This window comes from Leptosomus discolor, unplaced genomic scaffold, assembly GCF_034619465.1.
Source record: "Leptosomus discolor isolate bLepDis1 unplaced genomic scaffold, bLepDis1.hap2 HAP2_SCAFFOLD_29, whole genome shotgun sequence".
NCBI classification, from domain to species: domain Eukaryota; kingdom Metazoa; phylum Chordata; class Aves; order Leptosomiformes; family Leptosomidae; genus Leptosomus; species Leptosomus discolor.
In genome coordinates, this window is record NW_028237772.1 from 182,726 (window position 1) to 207,346 (window position 24,621).

Here is a 24,621-nt window from a genome sequence, read left to right on the forward strand (position 1 = left end):
CATTTTAGGGCCCAAACCCTCTTTTTTAGGGTGCAAATCCCAATTTCAGTGCCCACACTCTCCTTTTCAGGGCCCAAACCCTCCTTTAAACCTGACATTATGGACCTTAAAACGGAGGGTTTGGGACCACAAACTCAGGCTTTGAGCCCTGAAAGAGGGCTTTGGACCCTCCCAGGGAGGATTAGCACGCTCACGATGCAGCTTGGACCCTCAAATGCCTGTCTGGAATCTAAAAGGGAGGCTTTGGAGCCTGAAAGTGACAGATTGCAAAGCCAAACACTCCCCTTGGGCCCTAGAAATGAGGCTTTCGAGCCTGAAATGTGGCTTCAGATTAACAAACTCAAACTGGAAAGTAAGAATGAGGCTGTGGTCACCATTGTGTGCTTTGGGCTCTAGATAGGAGGCTTTGGAGCTTCCAAAGGAGACTTTGGGGCTTCAAAATGACGCTGAGGGCCCTGCAAATGTGTCCTTGCACCTCGAAAGCGTTAACCTCCAAAGTTAGAAATGAGGCTTTGGAGCCTGACACTGAGGCTTTGGAGACTGAAAACGCAGCTGTGGATACCAAGCTGGAACGGGTCTGCGTGGCAAGGTTTTGGTAGCGGGGGGGTTACAGGGGTGGCTTCTGTATGAAGCCGCTAGAAGTCTCCCCTATGTCAGATATAGCCAATGCCAGCCGGCTTTAAGATGGACCCGCCGCTGGCCAAGGCCGAGCCCATCAGCAAAAGCGTTTTTCGTCTCTGTGATAACGTATTTAAGAGAGTGAAAAAGTGATTGCGCAGCAGTAATTGCAGCGAGTGAGAGGAGTGAGAATATGGGACAGAAACATCCTGCAGACACCCAGGTCAGTGAAGAAGGAGGGGCAGGAGATGCTCCAGGTGCCGGAGCAGCGATCCCCCTGCGGCCTGTGGTGAAGACCACGGTGAGGCAGGCTGTCTCCCTGCAGCCCATGGGCGGTGGAGCAGATGACTGCCTACACCCTGGGGAGGGCCCTCACGCTGGAGTAGGTGGATCCCTGAAGGAAGCTGTGACTCCGTGGGAAGCCTGCACCGGAGCAGGCTCCTGGCAGGACCTGTGGCCCGTGGGGAGAGAGAAGGCCACGCTGGAGCAGGTTTGCTGCTGGTGACCCCGTGAGGGGGGGCTCACGCTGGAGCAGTCTGTTCCTGAAGGACTGCACCCCATGGAGGAAACCCACGCTGGAGCAGTTCACGGAGAACCAAACCCGTGGGAAGACTCACGTTGGAGAAGTCACGGAGGGCTTTCTCCCGTGAGGGGGACCCCACATTGGAGCAGGGGAAGCGTGTGAGGAGTCCTCCCCCGGAGGAGGAAGAGGCGGCATAAACAACAGGGTGATGAACTGACCCCAACCCCCATTCCCTGTTTTCCCCCCTGTGCGGCTGGGGGGGAGGAGGGAGGAAAATCGGGATCAAAGTTAAGCCCGGGAAAGAAGGGAGGGGTGGGGGGAAGGTGTTTTAAGATTTGGTTTTATTTCTCATTACTCCTCTCTGAGTTAATTGGTAATAAATTACATTTCCCTTCAGCCGAGTCTGTTTTGCCCGTGACGGTAAATGCTGAGTGATCTCCCTGTCCTTATCTCAACCCCACAAGCCTGTTGTTATTTTTTTTTCTCTCCTCTCTCTCCTCTCTCCTGTCCATTGACAGGGGGGGGAGTGATAAGAGTGGGTTTGGTGGACACCTGGCATTTGGGCCAGGGTCATCCCACCAGAGGAGGAGTCTCACAGAGTAGTTTAAGTACAGTTTAACTCACACCTCTTCATTACAGATCTCAGAGCTAACTGTACCATTCAGAACTTTCCTGGAACTCATGACGGTATGCTGATTCTGCTCCCTGGCCAGTGAGGGATTGTTGGGGGGTAGAGTAAGCGGGTACAGGCTCAACATAAATGTGTGTTCAAACAGCTTAAGCCAAAATCTGCTTTGATCGTTCCTGTAATTCCACCAATGCCCAATGGTTTGTGTTGCTCCCATTATTGCCTCATCGACTTTCCCCTGGTCGGGGATGATTCTGGTTAAGTGATCTAAGAATTGCCTTGAATTTGCTAGCCCCAGCTACGTCTCATCTCTTCAGTGTGTCAGCTTCTGAAGCGCATCTCTTTCTCTCATTGCTCTTAGTATTTTCCTTTTCCGACCATCGCCCTGGCCTGAATGAGAAATACAAGAAAGCACCAACCTGTGAAGGTAAGAGTCCTGGGAAAAGATGTGACAATTTCCTGGGACTTCAGCCTGTCTGGGTCTAACTTTCCCTGCTTGCCTGGGAAACATTTATACGATTGAGACTGATTTCAGAACACCAAAGCGTCTGATTCTCATCTTTCCCTGAACACGTGTTTTCAGGAACAAGCCGACTTTAACAAAGAACTTGTGTTTGCGTGGCCATGCCTGTAACCTGTTAGGCACCGTATCTGACTCTTTGTCCATGGTGTTAAAAATTGGGAATAGGTCGTTTTTATTTCCAGCGGTGGTGGGTTGATGTCTGGCGTGCCCCTGTGGCAGTGAGGTGGCAGGGGGCGGTGCATGCCCAGGACCCCGTCAGTCATGTCCCTGCCGGAAGCGTTCTAGACTAATCGCGCTCCTAAATCGGAATGGTTGAGATGCTATGAAACCAAGAGTGGAGTTTTGGCTTTCCTCTTAACGTGGACTGCCACGTGCCCCCAAGGGAACTGTGAGCAGAGCCATGTCACGGCTGCCCAGCTGGGGCACAGCGCTGAACGCAGCTCGGATGGAGCGCTGTGTGTAGTTCCTTCAGGCTGACCCGTTCCGGGCACAGCCCAAAAGACGGGGGGCTCAGTCCTGCACCCCTGCTGTGCTCGGTGTCCACTGGTGGGCACACCGGTGGGAGCAGCAGGCTTCAAAATCCACCCTACCTCGGCCCTCCCCAGCTGGGCCTCAGTGTTCTGGGTGGGCGGGGAAAGCCTGCTGGGCGGGCAGGCAAAGGCTCGGTGATGTCACAGCGCTAGGCGTGACATCGGCCTGGGGTTGTCACCTCGGCAAGCCTTGCAAACTCAGACGTGTGGGGCAGCCACTCGGTTCAGGGGGTCGCTGCCCGCACTCTGCTCAGCCAGCTCCTACGTGGCTGCTCTTTTCTGCGGGAGAGAGCAGGATCATGGCCGGCCCGGTTCCCTGCCCGACCAGGGCTCTCGCCGTGATTTTCCTGCTCCTGGGTGGCGTTGGCCTTCCCTTCCTGCCAGGCCGGGTCGGGGTCAGGACGGGTGTGCTTAAGGAAGACCTGAAGCAAGTGCCCAGTGAAGCGGAGAGCTGGACGGCCGAATGGCCCAGCAGCATGGGCCTTCAGAGCCCCCAGCACTGCGTCAGGTTCAGGATGGGTGGGAGTCCTGAAGGCCTGAAGCAGCCGCCCTCGTTGGTGCAGTCAGCTTCCACCCTGCCTTACCTTTGGGGCCAGCTCTGGGACTGCCTTGCCCACGCAGAAACCAGCAGGATCTTTTGGAAGACCTGGCAAGCCGTGCAGCTGCTCTACATGATTTGGACCTGGCTTGACCTGTGGAGAAAATTGACCGGACCCCAGAGCCAGGTGAGCCGTGGAGATCAGTCCCACAGGAAGGGACTGGGCTTGTGAGGAGCAGGGAACACCAGCAGCCTTGATCAAGAAGGCTTGCAATGGAAAAACAAAACGCAGTGCATGTAAGAAAGCCTCAGCAGGCCCCGAGAGGTCCTCCACCTCTTCTCCAAGGACATGCCAAGCCTCAGGGCTGAAACCCTGCAGGAGCCCCCAGCACGACACGGGGCTTGCTGCAGGTTTCCTCAGCCCAACGAAGCAGTTCTGCAAGGCTGCGGTTCTTTCAGAGGAAGCCAAGCCCAGCAGAGCAATTCTTGGTCCCCAAAGCTTCATTGTGCCCCTGCTCCTGTCATTTCCAGGAAAGCGGACAGCCGGTTTCACCTTCTGAGGAGACAGCCTGCTGCGGGAAGGGCGTCTTTGACCCTGGCGACATAGACTGCTGTCTGAGGGCAAACACCGCCTTGCTGGTCAGGTCCCTGAGGCGTTACCGCCGCCTGAAAAAGCTCCAGCACCAACAGTCTCAGAAGAAGGTAAACCAGAAATGTAAGAGAGGAGAGCGTTCTCGATCTTCCCTTGCAACTGCAGCAAGAGCAGGCGTCCGACAGAGTGGCCACAGGAAAGGCAGCGGTGCAAGCCAGCGCCGCTGTCCATGCGTGGTGGGATGGGAGGCAGGAGAGAAGAGGCATCCGTAGCTGTGAGGTGCCCCATGGGTGCCCTGGTCCCAGGAAGAGGGGCCCACAGCCTGGCAGGGTGCCCGTGCTCCCTTGAAGTGCCTGGTGCATGCCCATGTCCCGGGGAGGCATGCGGTGGTCGCTCCCCGTGTCCCTGTAAGGTGGCAGTGGCCAGTGCTTGCCCACGACCCACTGGGTTCCTTAGGCCTTGGGACCTGCAAGGCTGGTGCGAGGGCAAGCCTCGCAGCAGAAGGAGGGGCTGGTGTTAGGAATGGGGTGCATAACAATTCCAGCTGCAGTAGTTTCATTCAGCTAACAGTGAATTCTCTTTAGGGTGACAGCCAGCTGGTGCATCAGGACGTGCTTCAGCCCACCGAAGCCTCCTGGGGTGAGGGCACCTCTGCTGACTGACCTCTGCTGCTGACCCGAGGCCATCATCGACTCGATCTGTGACGTTGTTTACTGCCTAGCTGTCAGCAAAGCTTGTCAAGAAGGAGAGTTGCAAGATCTCTCTTTCTGAATAAAATAAACTGTTTAATAGTTTAAAATAAAATAGTTCTAAAAGAAACTGATAGGAGACAAGACTGCGAATTTGACTGCAGACTGCGCTGTGCCCTGTGTAATCGCTTGCCCTGGCAGTGCTCTGTTGTCCTGGTGTGTCTGGGATAAAATCACAGGCCAGCCACGCTAGGCAGGCTCCAGTCAGCCAGGGCAGCTGACCTGAGTTAGATACGGCTGTAGCCCATGCCATAATGTCATGGTCATGTTCAAGGGGGTAGGTTGGCTGAGGACAGGAGAGGGGGCTCCTGCTGAGGTTCCTCCTGCGGTTTCTTCTCCTGCTGCTCCTCCGGTTTCTCCCGAGGACTGCTCTCTGGTCGATTGTGACCACTGGATATTCATCTGGCTGAGTACGTCTCTGTTGCTATTGGTAGGGTTTTCTTTCAATCTGTTGCGCTTCTACCCACGGGTCTGCTCTCCTTTTTCCCAATTCTGCTTCCTGGCCAGTGAGGGTTTGTTGGGGGGTAGAGCAAGCGGGTACAGGCTCAACATAGATGGGTGTTCAAACAGCTTAAGCCAAATTCTGCTTTGATCATTCCTGTAATTCCACCAATGCTCAATGGTTTGTGTTGCTCCCATTATTGCCTCATCGACTTTCCCCTGGTCGGGGATGATTCTGGTTAAGTGATCTAAGAATTGCCTTGAATTTGCTAGCCCCGGCTACGTCTCATCTCTACAGTGTCTCAGCTTCTGAAGCGCATCTCTTTCTCTCATTGCTCTTAGTGTTTTCCTTTGCCGATCATCGCCCTGGCCTGAATGAGAAATACAAGTGTAACGGGTCTGCGTGGCAAGGTTTTGGTAGCGGGGGGGTTACAGGGGTGGCTTCTGTATGAAGCCGCTAGAAGTCTCCCCTATGTCAGATATAGCCAATGCCAGCCGGCTTTAAGACGGACCCGCCGCAGGCCAAGGCCGAGCCCATCAGCGACAGCGTTTTTTGCCTCTGTGATAATGTGTTTAAGAGAGTGAAAAAGTGATTGCGCAGCGGTAATTGCAGCGAGTGAGAGGAGTGAGAATATGGGACAGAAACATCCTGCAGACACCCAGGTCAGTGAAGAAGGAGGGGCAGGAGATGCTGCAGGCACCGGAGCAGCGATCCCCCTGCGGCCTGTGGTGAAGACCACGGTGAGGCAGGCTGTCACCCTGCAGCCCATGGGCGGTGGAGCAGATGACTGCCTACACCCCGTGGAGGGCCCTCACGCTGGAGTAGGTGGATCCCTGAAGGAAGCTGTGACTCCGTGGGAAGCCTGCACCGGAGCAGGCTCCTGGCAGGACCTGTGGCCCGTGGGGAGAGAGAAGGCCACGCTGGAGCAGGTTTGCTGCTGGTGACCCCGTGAGGGGGGGCTCACGCTGGAGCAGTCTGTTCCTGAAGGACTGCACCCCATGGAGGAAACCCACGCTGGAGCAGTTCATGAAGGAACCCCATTCCCTGTTTTCCCCCTGTGCCGATGGGGCGGAGGAGGGAGGAAAATTGGGATCCATGTTAAGCCCGGGAAAGAAGGGAGGAGTGGGGGGAAGGTGTTTTAAGATTTGGTTTTATTTCTCATTACTCCTCTCTGAGTTAATTGGTAATAAATCACATTTCATTTCAATTGAGTGTGTTTTCCCGTGATGGTAAATGCTGAGTGATCTCCCTGTCCTTATCTCAACTCCACAAGCCTGTTGTTATTTTTTTTCTCTCCTCTCTCCTGTCCAGTTAAGGAGGGGGAGTGATAGAGCGGCTTGGGTGGGCACTTGGCATTTTGGCCAGGGTCAACCCACCACAACAATAAAGCACCAACCTGTGAAGGTAAGAGTCCTGGGAAAAGATGTGACAATTTCCTGGGACTTCAGCCTGTCCGGATCTAACTTTCCCAGCTCGCCTGGGCAGTATTTACACGGTTGAGACTGATTTCAGAACACAAAAGCATTTGATTCTCATCTTTCCCTGAACACGCGTTTTCAGGAACAAGCCGACTTTAACAAAGGACTTGTGTTTGCGTGGCCATGCCTGTAACCTGTTAGGCACCGTATTCGACTCTTTGTCCATTGTGGGGGATCTCAGCTGGACTGAGGCCCCTGAACAGGATGACTTGGACCTTGAGATGATTCTAGTCTACCCGTGAGAGAGCAGACAGGAAGAAGAAGAGCTGCAGCTGCAAGATAAGCCAGTCCTGAGGAAGTGTCAACTACAAGACAAGGCGTACATGTCCTTTTGGCAGAATGCGCGATCACGTGTACGGAAATAAAACAGAATAGAAGACACAGCCGAACGTTCAATAAACGGCTTTTGCTTGAAACCATATTGGTTGGTAGGCAGAGTCCGTCCTTGCATGAGTGTACTGGGTGGTGCCGAACCTGCAGAAGGCTCAAGAAAAAGGGCGGCTGCCTCTCCCTGCAGGCGGGCGGTGGAGTGTTTGCAGGGGGAGGCCGTCGTGGCTTGCGCGGCTGTTGAACGGGTTTGGGCTTTAAATGTGCCCAGCCTGGTACGCCTGGTTCCTTTCTACTTGCTGGTTGTATTCAGAGCTTAAATGCTATTTTTTAAAAAACACAAAAGCAACCAGCAAACAAAAAGCAGCTGGGCAATTCCACCCCGCAACGGGTTTTCTCCCCCCGGCCCTGGCCACCCTGCCGTGCGACATTCACCACCACCATCGGGGTGCAGGACCGGGCCCGGGGCAGGGCTTTCACAGGCCGCCCTTATTTTGAGGCTCCTGGCCGTGCAGTTCCTGGGCAGTGCTCAAGCAATGGCAGCAGTGCCCACAGCTGGTATTTTGGGTCTTTCTCCCTTTCTCTCAGGCTCTGGCTCCCTGGTTTCCAGCTGTTCCCTTTCTGCCCTGCAGCCTTTTGTGCTGCTTCTCTTCCTCTTCCTCACTCTGGCTCCTCGTCCCCATCTTCTTTAGCCTCCTCTCTGCCTGCCCGGGCCCCTCGTGCTCCCCCTGCTCCCGCACCCCAGAGGCCATCGCTGCTGGGTCCCTCTCTGCCGCCCTGCCCCACACTCCCCCCTCCCGCTGGCCCTCAGGCTCTGGGGGCTGTTTCCCGCCCTGCTCTGGCCTGTGCCCCGGGGAGGGGCCATGGGGCCCGCGGGGGCGGGGCGGGGCCGGGGGAAGTGTCCCTGCAGGGGCAGGCAGCAGGAAGGAGCCCCGGGGCATGCTGGGAGCTGTAGTCCTGGGGCAGGGGCTGCCGGGCAGCCCTGTTGGTGCCGGGAGGTGCAGGCTCTGCTCCAGCCGTGGCCCAGCTGAGGTGAGGAATGGGGCTGCCTCTGAGGTGAGCCAGGCCCTTGGGCGGGCGACGGGGTGTCTCCTGCCTGCTGGCTGCCCGGGGTGATGGGTGGGAGCTCCAAGCCGGAGCCGGGCTGGCTGGGGCAGCCCCAGGGTGACCCGAGAGCTGGGCAGGGGAAGGAGAAGGAGACAGACCCCCCATCAGAGGCACTGGGCACCCCGACTCCCAGAGCCCCCCTGAGCCACCTCAGCCATTTTCACCCCCTGCAGCTGCCCCGTCCCCAGCCCCTCCCCTGAGGCCTGTCCCGCAGCCCCAGGCTGCCCCACAGCCTGTCCTGGCAGTGTCGAGTGGGGCCTCGGGCAGGCCCAGGTCTCTGTTAACCCAGAGGCCTTCAGCAGCAGTGCGGGCAAGGAGCGGGGTCTGCAGGAGCTGCTGCAGCAGGAGGGGCTCCAGCCTGGAGCTGGCTGTGACAGTCAGGGTTCTTTCCCTCTGCCAGAGGCTGTGCCAGGGGCTCGGTTGTCTGTTCCTGGCCTGGGGATGTCGTCAGCTGCATCCAGCTCAGGCTGAAGCTGAAGAGATGGGCAAAAGGAAAAGCGGCTGGAGAAGGACACGAAGGGGATCCGGCTGTGAGCTGCCCCCAGCTGCAGACAAGAGACAGCCGGCCTCTCGGTGTGAGGAAGGGTCCCTGTGAGTAGTCCTCAGCAGAGCTGGTCACCAACATGCACCGGGGGGTCTGTGTGCGTAACCAAAGCATGGCACAGCCGTGTAGTGTGTGTGTGTGTGCGCGCGCGCACGTGAGGTTGTGTATTGTCGTGGTAGGGACCGACACCAACAAAAATATAGGTAAAAAAAGGCAGCCTTTATTATGTTACAAAAGCCAAGATGGCCGAGATGGCGCAGCAGAAAAAACATACCCTTTTATAACCTTTCTTATCTATCCACCCATTCATGCACTAAGGCTGCTAAAATGATTCGCTCAGTACCACTGTCCGTTCACCTCTATTCACACACTGACTGGCTGGAGCTCCTACTCTATTTCCCACTTCATTCTCTTGCCAAATTTCTGCTCTGTGGTATTCACTTGTTTAGTCTCTTCTTGCTCAGTCTCTTATCACCCCCTCAACCCTGTTTACAACATTCTTCATCCACTTCTTTCATCTTCTCACGGGTATACTGGGATGCTGTCGAGGCCAATTGCATCTTCCTCAGTCAGGCTATCCCCGACAATTCCCCTTTTTTGTTTTTGTGCAAGAAATGTGGCATGAACAGTCTTGTGCAGGGCCCTTTGCAGAAGACTGACAAGACAAGGCAACATCCAAAGCACGGTCACAATTACCAAGATGACTGCCCTCACCGTTTCAATCAGAGATATTAACTACCCAGACAGCCCCCACCGTTTAAACCTCCTTTTCAGTCAATCTAAGCCATCATCCTCTGTCAAACGCTTCATCTCTTCTTCTAGCTGCTGTAGGCTCTTGAAAATAAGTTCTGAATGGTCAGATGTCTAATGGCAACCCAAGCAAACACGTGGAGAATGGATTTTCAGGGTTCGCAGTAGAAAGGCACAAAGCTTCTTGATACATCACGTTTGCTAAAGTTACCCGGACGTTCTGCTTGGGTTGTGGAACTACCCATTCTTCACCCTGATGCAGGTTCCAGCACAGGCCGAACACACCCAGCAGGAACCCAGCGAGGGCCGGCATCTGTAGAGACGCAAGCATAACCCCTGCCCCAGGTGATCAGCTCACACGGTCCACTCCACTGGCCAGTAACTAAATCTTTAATCTGCACTTTGACACCCTTTTGCAAATCCTGTTTTGAAAAAGGAGAAGAAAAATGTAGACAAAGAGGAGGTAGAGAACTGTCCCTATAATGAAGGAAGTTAAGAACAGAAACTGCTTTATCTAAACATGCCTGAGGCGGTTCCCCAATCATTCCCTCTTTTTGTTTTTTGAAGCTGCCGCTTCAACGTGCCATGTGCACGCTCAACGACGGCTTGTCCTGTTGGGGAATGGGGAATGCCTGTAACATGAGTAACACTCCATAAACTAAACAATGTTTGAGCTTTCCGTGAAGCATATGCTGGGCCATTGTCCCTTTTAATTTGGCGTGGCACCCCAAGCATAGAAAGAGCCCTCTGTAAATGTCGAATCACATCTTTTCCGGTTTCTCCGTTATGTGCTGTTGCTACCAAAGCGCGAGAAGAAGTATCAATAGAAACATGAACATACTTCTGTCGGCCAAACTCATGAATATGAGTAACATCAGCTTGCCAAATCTGCAAGGACTGCATTGCTCTGGGATTACTACCAAAACACACTGGGGTGTGAGTGCCCTGGCAATCAGGGCAGGCAGCTACAACAGAACGAGCCTCAGTACGGGACAAACCACACGGCCGTCGTAAAGCTCGAAAACCTTGATGAAAAAATTGATGTGATAATAGAGCTTGTTGCTTCGTGTCAGGAACAGTAGTTAGAGCCATAGCAGAAACAAGAGCATCACTCTTGAATTACCTTCTGTACAAAATCCGGGTCAAGTGGTATGAGTACGAACATGCAAAACAAAAGAAGGTTCTTTTCATTGTTGAATTCTCTTCCAGAGTTCCAAAGCACCTCAAATAAGATTTGATTGTCTGACATAGTCAAGACCACTTTATCCAATGGATTAACCCCATTGGCTACATATGCTGAATCAGTGACAATATTTACAGGAGAAGTAAAAATAGAAAACCAACAGCCATGGCACGCAGCTCTACTACTTGTGGAGAACCTTTTTGATATACTACTTTGTTGTTCCAGTTGTTGTTTTCATACCATACTGCTGCTGCTTTACCTGATTTTCCTGAACCATCTGTAAAGACAGTGGGGCCTTTTACAGGTTCTGGCTGGCTGAAGTTTTTCTGACCAAATGGTATTTCTCGAGCAAATTTCAGTAGCGGGTGCAATGGTAGATGGTACGATATTTGCCCTTGAAAACTCGCCATGGCCTCTTGTAGCTCATAAGTATTTGCCAGACACCATTCAAAATACCAATTTGGAACAGGGAAAACAATAGTAGCTGGATCTTGCCCTGTTAGTTCTAGACATCGCTTTCTGGCTTTTATGATCACATCAGCAGTGAGTTCAAACAATCCAGGAGCAGTTTTTTGTGGCCGGAATGATAAAAACATTCATTCTAAAATATGTAACGGGTCATCCCACTCAGGATTCCACTGCACCAAAGCACCAAATGGTACAGTTGTGTCAATTAGTGCAAAGAATTGTACCAATTGAGCCAAGTCTATTCGAGAGACAAATTTCTCATGTCTAGATTGTTCCACCTTATGAATTCCACCTAGTGCTTCCTCATTTAATATTTGGGTTCTGCTGGATCAGTAGAATTTTTAATAATTCCAATAATGGTTGCAAGTGCGAATTTGTCAGCCCAAGATAGGGCCTGATCCAATTCAAAGATCCCATCAGTTTCTGTACATCGTTAAGTGTTTTAACCTTAAGGTTGAGTTTCACAGGCTGTGGCACAACCTGTTTACTTGTAATTGTCATTCCCAAATATTTCCAGGGTTCTACCTTTTGTCTTTTTCAGGGGCAACAACTAATCCATATTGTTGTAATGAGTTTCTGGTCCAATTCTCCATGTCTCTCAACTGCTCCTTGCTGTTTGATGCTAACAGGATGTCATCCATGTAATGGTAACAATAACTAGTAGGGAATTTTTCCCTCACAGGTGACAAAGCTTGTGCTACAAACCATTGACAAATTGTTGGTGAATTTTTCGTGCCTTTGGTAAAACCTTCCATTGATACCTTTTTGAAGGTTCCACAGGATTTCAAGAAGGCACAGAAAATGCAAATTTTTCGTTGTCTTGGGAGGCCAATGGGATAGTAAAATAAAAAAAAAAGTTTTAAATCCACTACAATATTTCCCCAATTCACAGGGATCATGGCCGGTGAGGGTAGGCCCGGTTGTAGAGCTCCCATTGTAGCTATGACAGCATTAATTTGTTGTAGGTCATGTAGCAATCGCCATTTTCCTGATTTCTTTTTGATTACGAACACTGGGGTATTCCATGGGCTGTCAGAAGGATTTTTTGTCTTTGTGCGCCGTCTCGCGCTCTTCTTGCCATTTCCCTGAAGCGACTGTCCCGCGTGTCCTTTTCTATTTCATCTAAAAGCGGCAAACAAGGTACGGCTAACAAAATATCATCCGTATAACGATAACAAGAACACTGCGTCTCACTCACTCACGCATTCAAACAATGATAACCAATTTTTACACTATCGCACGAGGAGCTCCTTTACACCATTCACACAAAAGACCCAAAAGGACACTTGCAACTCTGATTACTACAATAGCAACTATAGCATTGAGCAGACTAAGATCCAATATCATACCTATGTCAGACGAGTTCCAATTCAGGTAGTTAAATATCAGTGCGAGTGGTGAAAATACACGTCGACATCAATGCTGACCAGCGCACAGTGCGAGCACTGAGCAAATTACAGAAGCAGACCAGAAGGAATACCTTTTTCCGTAGATGGTCCTTGTCCACCCCTGCAGCGAGCCAGATGAGTCAGGGAGTCCCTCCGAGGAAAGGTCCCGGGGCGCGCCTAGGGAGTCCCTGTCCTCAGCAGCTCCTGCAGTCGGACAGAGATTGTCGCCTCTGGGTTGTCAACTGAATCTGAGAAAACTCAACAACAACTCAGTGTTATTAAGCAGGGATTCTTTATTGCACGTCAAGATTTTTTTTTCCTATGTGAGGTTTGTTTTGTTTTTTCTTTTTTTTTAGGGGGGGGAGGGGGAAGGGGGGGTTTAGGGTGACCCCAGGGGTGGCGCCGGGGTTCCCCTGTCCCCTCCCTACCAAAACCTTGCCACACACACACACCCCTGTGCGGGAGCTGCGTGAGGACACTGACACGATCAATGTGATCTAACAAGTGAACCTTTATTTCCGTGTTTCCAGTGCCATTTATAACCCTCGACCACACCCAATAAATACTGATTGGCTTCATCGCAACTAACGGCCCATAGTCCAACCTGATTGGCCACTTTGCGAGTCATGTTCAAGTCACGGTCACAAATGTTCACACCCATCTTCTTCAAGAAATTACAACGGCGTCATGAATGGCGGCTGTCTCTTCTCCTGCACCTGTAAGACGTTCATGCCCCCTGCACCGGAAGTTGTTTCTACTTTCAGCAGTTCCAGTACGTCCCAGCTCCAATTCTCTGGAAAGGCTGGATTGTTCACATGTCCCTTATTTCGAAGATATCCTTCCACACTCCTCCTTCCTCGGCTAACAGAGAATGCAAAACCATGCGAAGGTGAAAAATGGCATTTCTCATGTGGGTACATTGGTCAGCTAACGAGTCCAAAGCATCAGCTCTCCGATTGGTTAGGATTTCTAATATTGCCTGTAAGCGGGTTATGCGGTTAAGATTATAGATCGGTTCTCTGGCTCCCGCTATCAGTTCGTTGGGGTTCCAACTAGCTGGGCCATAATGTCGTCTGATTCTCTCAGTGGGCCGCTCATCCTTTCTCCATTTTTGACCACTGTTTTGGGTCAGACTGATATCAATACTCCTGTTCTCACGCCTCAACTCATCGTACACCCTAATTCCTAGCTGGTTTCCCTCATCAGAGGCTAACAGGAAGAATAGGGGCCTAAAGGATCCCACATAGCATATACCAGACCAGTTTGGTGGCAATCTTCGATAGGCTGCCGTCCGCATATCCAGTAATGCCCTTGCAAAGCCCAGGTCCCATTGGCGAAGGGACCTTCCCACATTGCAGAGTCTATGGGTTGCTCAGAATACAATGTGTTTCCCGGTCCTAGTGCTCCTCCTAAAATGGTTTCATCTCCATATCGATCACAATATTTACATTTCCACGCCCCCGATTCATTTCTCCACACACAGTTACATCCCCACTTACTTTGATTAGTACTAGACCAAAATGTTTTAAACAGTGTGCGGGTTCCATGTCGATGCTGCCACGCCCATTGGTGCACGCGTACAGTAGGATTTTTGCTGGTGGTATTATCTCTCAGGCAGAAAGGGAGTCGGGGATCAAACTTGCTGTCTCGCCGGGCAGCTTTAGCACCCTCTCTGCAGGGACTGGTGAGGGAGCGTTTTGCCCAGTTGCACAAGTAATCTCCAAACCGCCCTTTTCATTTTCAGTGAGCCTCCTTCAATATTGCCACCCTCCTCCCCCCAGCTCACTGACAGGAGGAGGAGGAGATCGTTTGCCTGCTGATCATTTTTTCTCTCCTCGGTCTTACAGGCACGAATTGGGAAAGAGGGTGCAGAGGGGATGTTGGGCTTTTCTTTAATCCAATTGGATAGGAATATTTTTAAGATTCTAGTGGCTTGTCTGTCCATTACTTCTCTAGGTATTCCTTTTTTCAGCCCTTCCATCCACAAATCGACCCTCTTTCTTTGTCCCTCACTGTCTGACCCTCTCTTAACAACATATTCCCCAATCTAATGAAAAGAAAGCTTTTTTTTTTTTTTGTGCAAACTGTTCAGATCTCATCATTCCATGTATATAATCAGATTTAAACACCCTCTATCAATTAAGTCGTCTGGAGACTGAACCAGGGCAGTCTAAATTGATATCTGAAAATTAGTCTTCCTCCTTCCCATCTGCCACAGTGGAACACTGAGTCTATTTGGTGAGGCAAAGCTCTTCCACCTCACTAGGGCAGGTACTGGGGGGCAGCACCGCGTTGCTTTAGCATTAGGATTTTTCACAGTGGAGAGGGAAGATAACTACTTGCAGTAGAAAGTATTCCTTTTGACAGATGGCATAGCTGTCTGCATTCAAGATGGCATATTAAGAAGCAAAGATCGTTATTATTCAAAACAATTTATTTTGGATAAAATAAATAAAAGGAACTGTCGACTCTCAACCATGTCCAACTCGTGCTCTTCTGGAAGATGTTGACCGTCTTTCTTGTGTAAACTCCACCCGTTCAGCAACTTCATCCAACCTTCTGCTACAATCAATTCTAAATCTGTTTTGTCTTTAAACTAGGATCGATGACTGTTTGTTCTCTAAGTCCTTGTGCCAGGCAGAAAACTGAGTACTTGAACCAGGCAAACACTAAAATCCTCATTGCCTGGGGCTAGCCAGTGAAATACAAAGAGAGGCCAGGACTGGGGGCAGTCATCTGCAGATAGATTCGGCAGGAGAGCTCTGGGCCGATCCACCGGGAGGTGGCTGTCACACCGTTGCCGTGGCACACGGGGATATTCGCCAGCATGTTTTCCTTCTCCTGCTCCGAAGAGCATCTGCTATAGGCCTAAAAGCAACACAAAGGAACAGCGGTGTCATCCAGTTGCATCCGTTGCTCAAAAAAATAATCCGATCTCTACGCCTGTCACCGCTCCACCCTTTCACAACGGACGCTCCTTTTTCACCCTGTCTCTCCCCAGCTCTCATTTGGGAGCTCACAGGCCGACGTAGAACCGATACTGCTCCCTCAGTAGCCTGCTCTGTAAGGCCAAAGCAATGGGTGCCGTGGCACCAGTTCCCTCACTGCCTTACTAAACAGCTCGCACAGAACTGTTGTGTCCAATTTAATACCAATGAAATGATTTCTTCCCCTCCTTACGTTAGCTGGCTGCCTGCACACAGTCCTCAGTATTCCTGAGGCATCCTCACCCGGTACAGAAGCTGAGGAGAAGGGTAGACGGACACGATAGCCTCAGTCGTCTCAAGGCTGACCCGGTTAAATTGTTGTATCTGTCTCTTCCAAGCTTCTAAGAGACCCTTTTGAGAAGGAGCTGCCTTCACCCCTCTGCACTGCTCCTTCTCTAAGTTGAAAGGGAGCCCCGTCTTCTCTCGCTCTTGCCTGGGGAGAACAAAGGATGGGAAAGAAAATGAGGCAATGAGGCTACGAAGAAAATCCTATCCCTGCACCTGTTGTCACACGGCCAGAGAAGGAGAGCCACCTCTCACTCGGTGCTGTTACAGACACCGCTGGCATCAAAATAAATGCTAAAAACTGGGCCCGATTTTCTTTACATCCAATTTCCTACTGAAAAAGAAACAATCCTGTACTTGGGAGCAATCCTGACACAAGCCAACACACATACAAAGGGGTAAACAAGAATTCACTTTCTGACTGTCCACCGTAATGAAAGACTTCTACGTGTCACTGTTAATGACATCTCACCTCTTCTCACGGCCGAGATGTGACATACAGCAGCTGCTGTGACAGGAATGCTACGATCGTGTGGGACAGCACAAGGGGGCTTGCTTAGCCACTGCTGTGCAACCTGCTGCTGTTCTTCCTTATCCATGGCAGCAGTTAAGCAGCTCCTCCTCAGTAATGTCTCTCTTGAATACACACGGAAGAAAAGCTGGTGCTGTAAAAGCCCAGCTCTACTTGCATTCCCTTCCCACTCCTCAAATCAGACTGACAACAAGAGCTTTGCTCGATGTCAAGTGAGACTCCAATGTGAAACCAGCGTCTGTCCCCACCCCTCCCCGGGCAGGACCTCCGTTTCCAAGAACCAACCCTGTGCTGAATGAGCAGCTGCTCTGTGTCGCCTGGTCTTTCAAAATCGTCACACCGTGTTGCCCTGAAGTGCAGCCCCGTACCTGCTGTTCCCCCCCAGTCCCTGTGAAAGTGCAGCCTCTCCAAAGAAGACATGACCAAACCTCGTCTGCTTGCTCACTTGAATGGTGCTTCAGCTACAGCTTTTGTGAACACAGTGGCGTATGCTCCGAACTCCCCCCAGGTCTCAAAAAACCTGACTTGGATTTGTTTCCTCATCTGCACATCGAGCAAGGCCTGTGAAGATCATTGGAAACAACAGATGCAACAGTGGATCTTCTCACATCCAACTCCACTCTTGGTTGAAAGGGTCACAGCATCTTGCTCGAGGACAAGAACATCGAATCTCTCCCCGTTTGGGGAACAGCTCATTTAAGGCACTGAAGTATTATGGGGCAGCCTGTCTCCTGCCAGTTAAGAGCAGTTGAGTGTCATTTCAGCTGCTGCAGCTCCTCAGTGGCAGGCGCTTGTTCCATGCAGGCCAGCCAGCCCAAGGCAGCGCTGACATGCTTTGCCAGCGGGCCACGAAGGGCGAGAGATGCTGAGGGAGACGGACGTCAGGATGGAGGTGAACGAGACACGTCGGTCCGTGGCAGAGCAGGGACGTCCCTGAGTAGGGGGGAGCTGAGCCCAAAGAGCTCTGTCCACAGACACACGGACTAACGGGGGCTGAATCCCCCCCGTCCAAAAAGTGTAGGACTGGGTCAAATGCTCAAGTAATGGCAGACAACGAGAGCTGGTGGCTGCGTGCCATCAGTTTGAAAAGGACTCACCTCTTCCACGTCCATTCTGGTTACCACCGGGCCAGAGTCCTCAGCTTTCCTTTTTCTCCCTTTTCGCTGTCCCTCCTCTTGGTTTCCATTCACCGCTGCCTGTCCCAGTCTGGTTTTTGACGGAAATAGAAAGACCTAAGAAGAGTAAAGCAAGGCTGGGAGCTCATGCTCTTCCCCAGGTCATTGTGGTGACAGGCTGGATGGACCTTTGCTTCTGTTTCTATACAACAAAGCGTGGAGCAGTTCTGGGTGGGAACACCTCTTACGCTCCAGTCTTTGCTAGAAGGAGTTAATGTAAGCGCTGATGGTGTTTTTCAAGGGCAGAGACAACAGAGAAACATTTGGAGGGAAAAGAGTTTAACCTGAAACAATTTTGTGCTCCAACTACGGCCAGCGCCAGAGTTTTCCCGGGCATTTTCTCCATCGCACGAGCTACGTAGCTCTGGAGGGTCTCCTGTCCTTCTGCACAGCCCTGGGCCTCCTGCAAAGATCAACAGAGAAAAGGAGTTAAACCCTTCTGAGGTGCACATGTAAGCGCAGCAACCTATGGCTCTGATTCTGCAGCTGGATCTGCAGATGAGAAAATCTGTTTGCGATGCTCCTCAGGGGCAAGCAGGCAATACTTGATGCAGCCTAAAGTTACGGCAGTGGCCTCACTGCCCTTTATTTCCTGCCCTAACCCGTGACAGGCAGAAGGAAATCAAAAATAATCTCACTTCATCTGCCAATGTTACCTCCTCAAAAGTCTGTGACAAGTTGTAACTGGGAATGAAAGCTTGTCAGAACTTTGCATTGTACAACCCTAGTGGTTTTGACCCGTTAATGGCTTCTAAAACCAGATTTCTGGTTTACTGAAACTGTGGCTCCAACCCCCATCAAAACCATCCTGCCGTGAAGGGGGATGACAACCACCACCTTCACAGCAAGGCGTGTCTGGGGGCACAGAAGTCATCAGCACTCTCACTTGTACAGAGTTGTGAACCATGGACAAAAGCTCCTCCAAGTGAAGCACAGCCAGGACGTTGGGATCTTCTGCCCATTTCTCTATCATCTTTACTGATATTACATGCTTCTTCAGAAATGTCACTAGGGCTTCCACACCCCACGGCCGCTCCAGTGCCCAATCGTGCTCTCCCTCAAGGTAGGGACGACAAAGGTAAGGATAGGGTGGGAGCGACCGAGGCTGGGAGGCTGATGCTGAGCGTCTGGAGGGAATCTGTGCCTCAGGTTCCCCCGGGGAGAGCTGGGTGTGGGAGGGTTGCGTGGGGATGCTGAATTTGGTCCTGTGTTTCAGCCAGTCTGCTCTCTCTTCCCAGTACACTGAGATGGAGCTGTTGGGTCAGGATGGCCGCATCTCCAGGGGCCGGAGGGACGGGCAGCTGCCTGTGCTCGTGGGTAAGGATGGTACGGCCGGGGATCTGCTGGGTGTGAAGGGAACAGCCAGGCGGGCAAGGCACCTATGGGGTGCCAGGTTTTCCCCCACCCCTGTTGCCCCTGGCTCCCCCTACCCCAGCTCCCTCTGGTCTCTCCTGCCAGGCTTCCTGAGGGACAAGCCCACACTGTCCTCAAGGCAGTGGGACATCCAGGACACTGGCCTCCTGCTCTCACAGCCCCAGAGCGCTGGGTCCTCACTCAGCCAGACGGCTATGGCCCTCTCAGGGCACCGGGGGCGGGGACAGGGCACCCTGCTGTCTCCTGGTGGGTGGGGGTGATCAGGGGACTGTACCTGCGGCTGGGAAGGGTGGGATGAGGGTCTGGGGTAGGATGGGGAGGGGCAGGATGGAGGGGGAGGACTGGAGGATGGGGCAAGCAGTCCCCACGTTGGAGGTGGAGTGAGGTGGGGGGGCCATGGGGGGCTTGTTCCTGGCCGGTGTCTGCTTCAGGGGGGGGGCCAGGACCCCGTTTCTCGGTGTCTCTGGCCGGGCAGGTGCCTGCCCCGTCCTGGGCTGGCAGAGCTGCCCGCAGCCGGTGCCTGCCCCGTGGGCTGCAGGGGGCTAACCCCTGCCCCTCGCCCCCGGGCACCACCGCCTCGCTGGAGCACAGGCCAGCCTCGTCCCATAGCCACCTCTCCCAGGCGTCGAAGCTCCTCCGGCCCCAGCTGGATGGATCCAGCGCCCCAGCAGCCCGGTGGGACTGGGGGTCCCTGGCCGAACACCCACCACCCCCACCACCGAGCAGGCGAGCGAGTGGCTCCAGCGAGCGGCAATAAAGGGCGATGGACAGACAAGCGCCTGCGTGGCCTGAATGGGGTGGCCCTGGGTTGGGATCTTCCCATCATCAAGGAAGGGTCAGCAGCATCCCTGGTCCTGCAGCCACGTGTCAGCGGAGGAGCTGAAACCACCCCCTGTCCAACCCCCTCCCAGGGTCTGTGCTGGCCCCGTGTTGCCATGCTCCCCCTGACACCCCCTGGCCTCTACGAGCCCCGACGGCCCCTGCCAGGGGAGCTGGTGGCCCCAAAGAGAGTCTGGGGGAGCAGGAGGTTGATGCTGCTGCTGAAGGAGGTGTGACATGGGGACCTCAGTGGGAAGGGTGGCGGCAGGACACGGCTTAATGCCAGAAGCAAATCCCACCCCAAGCCCACAAGTTTGCTGTCGCCTATCCCAAGGGATGAGCATCACTGAGCTCGTTTCCTTATCTCCAGGTGGAGAAATCCCCTTTGTCACCCCCTTGTCCCTCTTCCAACGCTGCCATTGGTAGGAAAACGGAGGCACCGACCGACGCCCAGTTCAGGGGCAGCTGATGCTTCCCACCTCCAGAGCAAAGTACCATAACCCCTTCTCTGCCCCCAACCTTGAGGGGACACATCCCTTCCTTCCCTTTATGCCACCCCCATGGCTTGGGGCTGCTTTTCCCCAGCCCCTTTCTGCCACCCATTCTGTGAGAGAAAGCCCCACTGCGTGCTGAGACCTAGCACGAGTTGTCACCTGTCACAAGTGAAGAGGTACCAGGCAAGAAACCCCCTGGAAGCAGTGCGGGGATGTGTGGCCATGCACGTGGGGACAGCCCTGGCTCCCCCAGGCAGGCATGCAAGGACACATGGCCGGGGGCAGGGATGGGACAAAGCTGGTGGGCCTTCTGGGGTGAGCAGGAGGGTGCGAAACCCTGAGGGGAACCCCAGAGCAGACCCGTGCTGGCAGCAGGACAGGTGAGCTCCCATCAGCCTGCGGAGCTGCTGCACCCCAAAAATGCAATCCCAGCCAGGCTGGCACCGAAGGGGTTCGTGGTGAGCCAGGGATGTTCCTGCCTCGCTGCACATAGGCTTTAGGAGAACTCATTTCTGAGCTCACCTCGGAGCAGTGGTCAGCCAGCTTTTGGGTTGGTTTTTTTTTTTTAAATAAAATTGACTCTAAATTTGGCAGTACCTAAAAAGATAGTTGTTGCAAAAAAAAAAGAAACCAAAAAACTTGATTGGCTGTGTTTTGGAAAAAACAAGCAGCACCACAGCCACACGATTGAGGCTGGACACGATGCTGGAGGGGGGACACAGCTCTGAGCTTCTGGGGTGGCGTTCGCCAGATTAATTTAGAAACCCCAAAACCAAACAACAAGAATTGCCATGTAATTATTGCCTTGAATAAGGAGTGCCGTGCCCATCCTTGATACGTCCGTGTAATACGTGGATATTGATAAGTAGTAAAGTTGGTACGTGGAAAGTAGAGTTGTGCGGAGAAGGAAAAAGATAAGGAAGGGTTCAGGTTTGAAAACCAAAAGATGGGGGGAGGAAAGAGTAAACCTTATGAAAAATCCCCTTTAGGATGTGTTCTGACGCATTGGAAAGATAGAGCAGGACAAGGGGGCACAGAAAATAAGAGAAAGTTAATGAAGTATTGCAATCAATGGTGGCCGCTTTATAAGCTGGAAGATGGGGCAAAAGGGCCTAAGGAAGGCGGCACGTTAGACTACAACACGCTCTTACAGTTACTGTTGTTTCTGAGGAGAGAAGGGAAATGGGATGAAGTAACATATGCTGATATGTTCTTTGTTCTCCAGGACAATCCTGAGTGGCAAAGGGACTGCGGATTAGTACCCCCACGAGACCCCATGGTCCTCGCATTCAAACAGAAAACAAAAAGAAACTAAAAAGATGCTGTTTGGCTTGTCGCATTGGCCAAAGGTGTACAGAGAAAAGTCAAACTAACTCCGGGTCAGAACAAGATCTGAGTGAACTCTTTAGGCCCCCTCAGCAGCCACAAGGGCGAGATGAGGACTTAGAAAGGGTCCGTACCCCTCCACATCCTCCCTCCTCCCCACCAGATAGCCCGATACCTTCCCCGAACCCGAGGAAGGCAGACAACCGAAAGTTTTCCCAGCTCCTCTCTGGGACGCAGTTGGACCGGATGGAGAAACAGGAAGAGTCAAAATACCATTCTCTTGTAACGATCTGAAGCAATGGAAAGATGCTGCCCAAAAGTATCGCAGTGACCCAGTAGGCGTTACTCAAAATCTCAAGTTTATAGTAAAACAGTACAGCCCTGATTGGAATGACATGTAACTGTCCAAATGCCTAAATCAGGGCCCAAATCTGCTCTTTTGTGCCCCAAACCATCCTTTTTAGGGCCCAAAGCCTCCTTTTTAGGGTGTAAATGCTCAGTTCAGGGCCCAAGCCCTCCTTTTTAGGGGCCAAGTAGTCCTTTTCTTAGGTCCAAATCCCCAATTCCTGCTCCAAACCCTTCTTTCTAGGGTCCAAACACTCCTTTTTAGGGTCCAAATCCCCATTTCAGTGCCCCAAACCTATTTTTTAGAAACCAAACCTTCTTTTTAGGGTCCAAATCCACACTTCAGGGTCCAAATCCACACTTCAGGGTCCAAACCCTCATTTTAGATCCCAAACCCTCTTTTTTAGCGTGCAAATCCCAATTTCAGTGCCCACACTCTCCTTTTCAGGGCCCAAACCCTCCTTTAAACCTGACATTATGGACCTTAAAACGGAGGGTTTAGGACCGCAAACTCAGGCTTTGAGCCCTGAAAGAGGGCTTTGGACCCTCCCAGGGAGGATTAGCACGCTCACGATGCAGCTTGGACCCTCAAATGCCTGTCTGGAATCTAAAAGGGAGGCTTTGGAGCCTGAAAGTGACAGACTGCAAAGCCAAACACTCCCCTTGGGCCCTAGAAATGAGGCTTTTGAGCCTGAAATGTGGCTTCAGATTAACAAACCCAAACTGGAAAGTAAGAATGAGGCTGTGGTCACCATTGTGTGCTTTGGGCTCTAGATAGGAGGCTTTGGAGCTTCCAAAGGAGACTTTGGGGCTTCAAAATGACGCTGAGGGCCCTGCAAATGAGTCCTTGCACCTCGAAAGCGTTAACCTCCAAAGTTAGAAATGAGGCTTTGGAGCCTGACACTGAGGCTTTGGAGACTGAAAATGCAGCTGTGGATACCAAGCTGTAACGGGTCTCCGTGGCAAGGTTTTGGTAGCGGGGGGGTTACAGGGGTGGCTTCTGTATGAAGCCGCTAGAAGTCTCCCCTATGTCAGATATAGCCAATGCCAGCCGGCTTTAAGACGGACCTGCCGCTGGCCAAGGCCGAGCCCATCAGCGACAGCGTTTTTCGCCTCTGTGATAACGTGTTTAAGAGAGTGAAAAAGTGATTGCGCAGCAGTAATTGCAGCGAGTGAGAGGAGTGAGAATATGGGAGAGAAACATCCTGCAGACACCCAGGTCAGTGAAGAAGGAGGGGCAGGAGATGCTGCAGGCGCCGGAGCAGCGATCCCCCTGCGGCCTGTGGTGAAGACCACGGTGAGGCAGGCTGTCCCCCTGCAGCCCGTGGGCGGAGGAGCAGATGACTGCCTACACCCTGGGGAGGGCCAGCACACCGGAGTAGGTGGATCCCTGAAGGAGTCTGTGACCCCGTGGGAAGCCTGCACTGGAGCAGGCTCCTGGCAGGACCTGTGGCCCGTGGGGAGAGAGAAGGCCACGCTGGAGCAGGTTTGCTGCTGGTGACCCCGTGAGAGGGGTTCACGCTGGAGCAGTTGGTTCCTGAAGGACTGCACCCCATGGAGGAAACCCATGCTGGAGCAGTTCATGGAGAACTGAACCCGCAAGAGGACTCATGCTGGAGAAGTCACGGAGGGCTTTCTCCCGTGAGAGGGACCCCACATTGGAGCAGGGGAAGTGTGTGAGGAGTCCTCCCCCGGGGGAGGAAGAGGCGGCAGAAAACAATAGGGTGATGAACTGACCCCAACTCCCATTCCCTGTTTTCCCCCTGTGCCGCTGGGGGGGAGGAGGGAGGAAAATCGGGATCAAAGTTAAGCTCGGGAAAGAAGGGAGGGGTGGGGGGAAGGTGTTTTAAGATTTGGTTTTATTTCTCATTACTCCTCTCTGAGTTAAACGGTAATAAATCACATTTCCTTTCAGTTGAGTCTGTTTTCCCGTGACGGTAAATGCTGAGTGATCTCCCTGTCCTTATCTCAACCCCACAAGCCAGTTGTTATTTTTTTTCTCTCCTCTCTCCTGTCCAGTTAAGGAGGGGGAGTGATAGAGCGGCTTGGGTGGTGTCCTAGGTTACAGTGTAAAATGTGCCAAAAGGAAAAATAAAGGATTCTATTACCATCTTCAGGAGCTGTTGAGACCAGGTGGGGCGGTGCTCTCTGCCTCCCCCCTCTGGACTATCTTCTGTTAATGGGCACGACAATGCCTTGTCACCTGACCCATGGATAACTGGCTCCTGGACTATCTCCTGTTCATGGCCCATCAAGGAACTGCCTCAGGACTCCCCATCCCATTGTGAGATGCTCCGCCCGGGGGGAAGAAGCCAAGCAGTCCTTGCCAAATAACAACTGAGATTTCGAATATCCTAGCAGCCTTCTTCCACTGGATTCCCAGAGGAGCTTTCCCCCCCAACTGGAGTTCCAGAGGACAAGAGCTACCTACCTACCACTGGACCTTCGGAGGAAGACCAGACTCTTTTACCTGATTGCTGCTTCCACAGAACTACAGCCATCGCTTCAGGAGGACTGCAGCCAGCAACTTATCAGGCTGCTACTGCCACCCTAACAGGGTGTCAGGTTGTATTTCTGACTCTGTCAGTGTAAACCAGTGGGTTGGTTTTTTTTTTTTCCCTGCCTTGTGTTATATATATATATATATATATAAGTAAAGTACTGTTATTCCTATTCCCCATATCTTTGCCTGAAGGCTCGTTAATTTCAAAATTATAATAATTTGGAGGGAAGGAGGTTGCACTTTCCATTTCAAGGGAGGCTCCTGCCTTCCTCCGCAGACACCTGTCTTTCAAACAAAAACAGATGAGCACTTGGTATTTTGGCCAGGGTCAACCCACCACAACAATAAAGCACCAACCTGTGAAGGTAAGAGTCCTGGGAAAAGATGTGACAA

The 24,621-nt window shown here is 52.3% G+C and overlaps 1 protein-coding gene across 1 annotated transcript; it reads right to left on the reverse strand.

Moving 5' to 3' along the window:
* Positions 1-9,373: 9,373 nt before the first annotated feature.
* LOC147412834 (structure-specific endonuclease subunit EME1-like) lies at positions 9,374-18,340 on the reverse strand. Its single transcript, XM_086480944.1, has 9 exons — positions 18,254-18,340; positions 17,675-17,770; positions 17,290-17,424; positions 16,638-16,753; positions 15,619-15,808; positions 15,112-15,256; positions 13,368-13,597; positions 9,561-9,662; positions 9,374-9,463 (listed from the first exon to the last, which is right to left on the reverse strand). The coding sequence occupies exons 1-9, from the start codon at positions 18,338-18,340 to the stop codon at positions 9,374-9,376; spliced, it is 1,191 nt and encodes a 396-aa protein (XP_086337070.1).
* Positions 18,341-24,621: the final 6,281 nt, after the last annotated feature.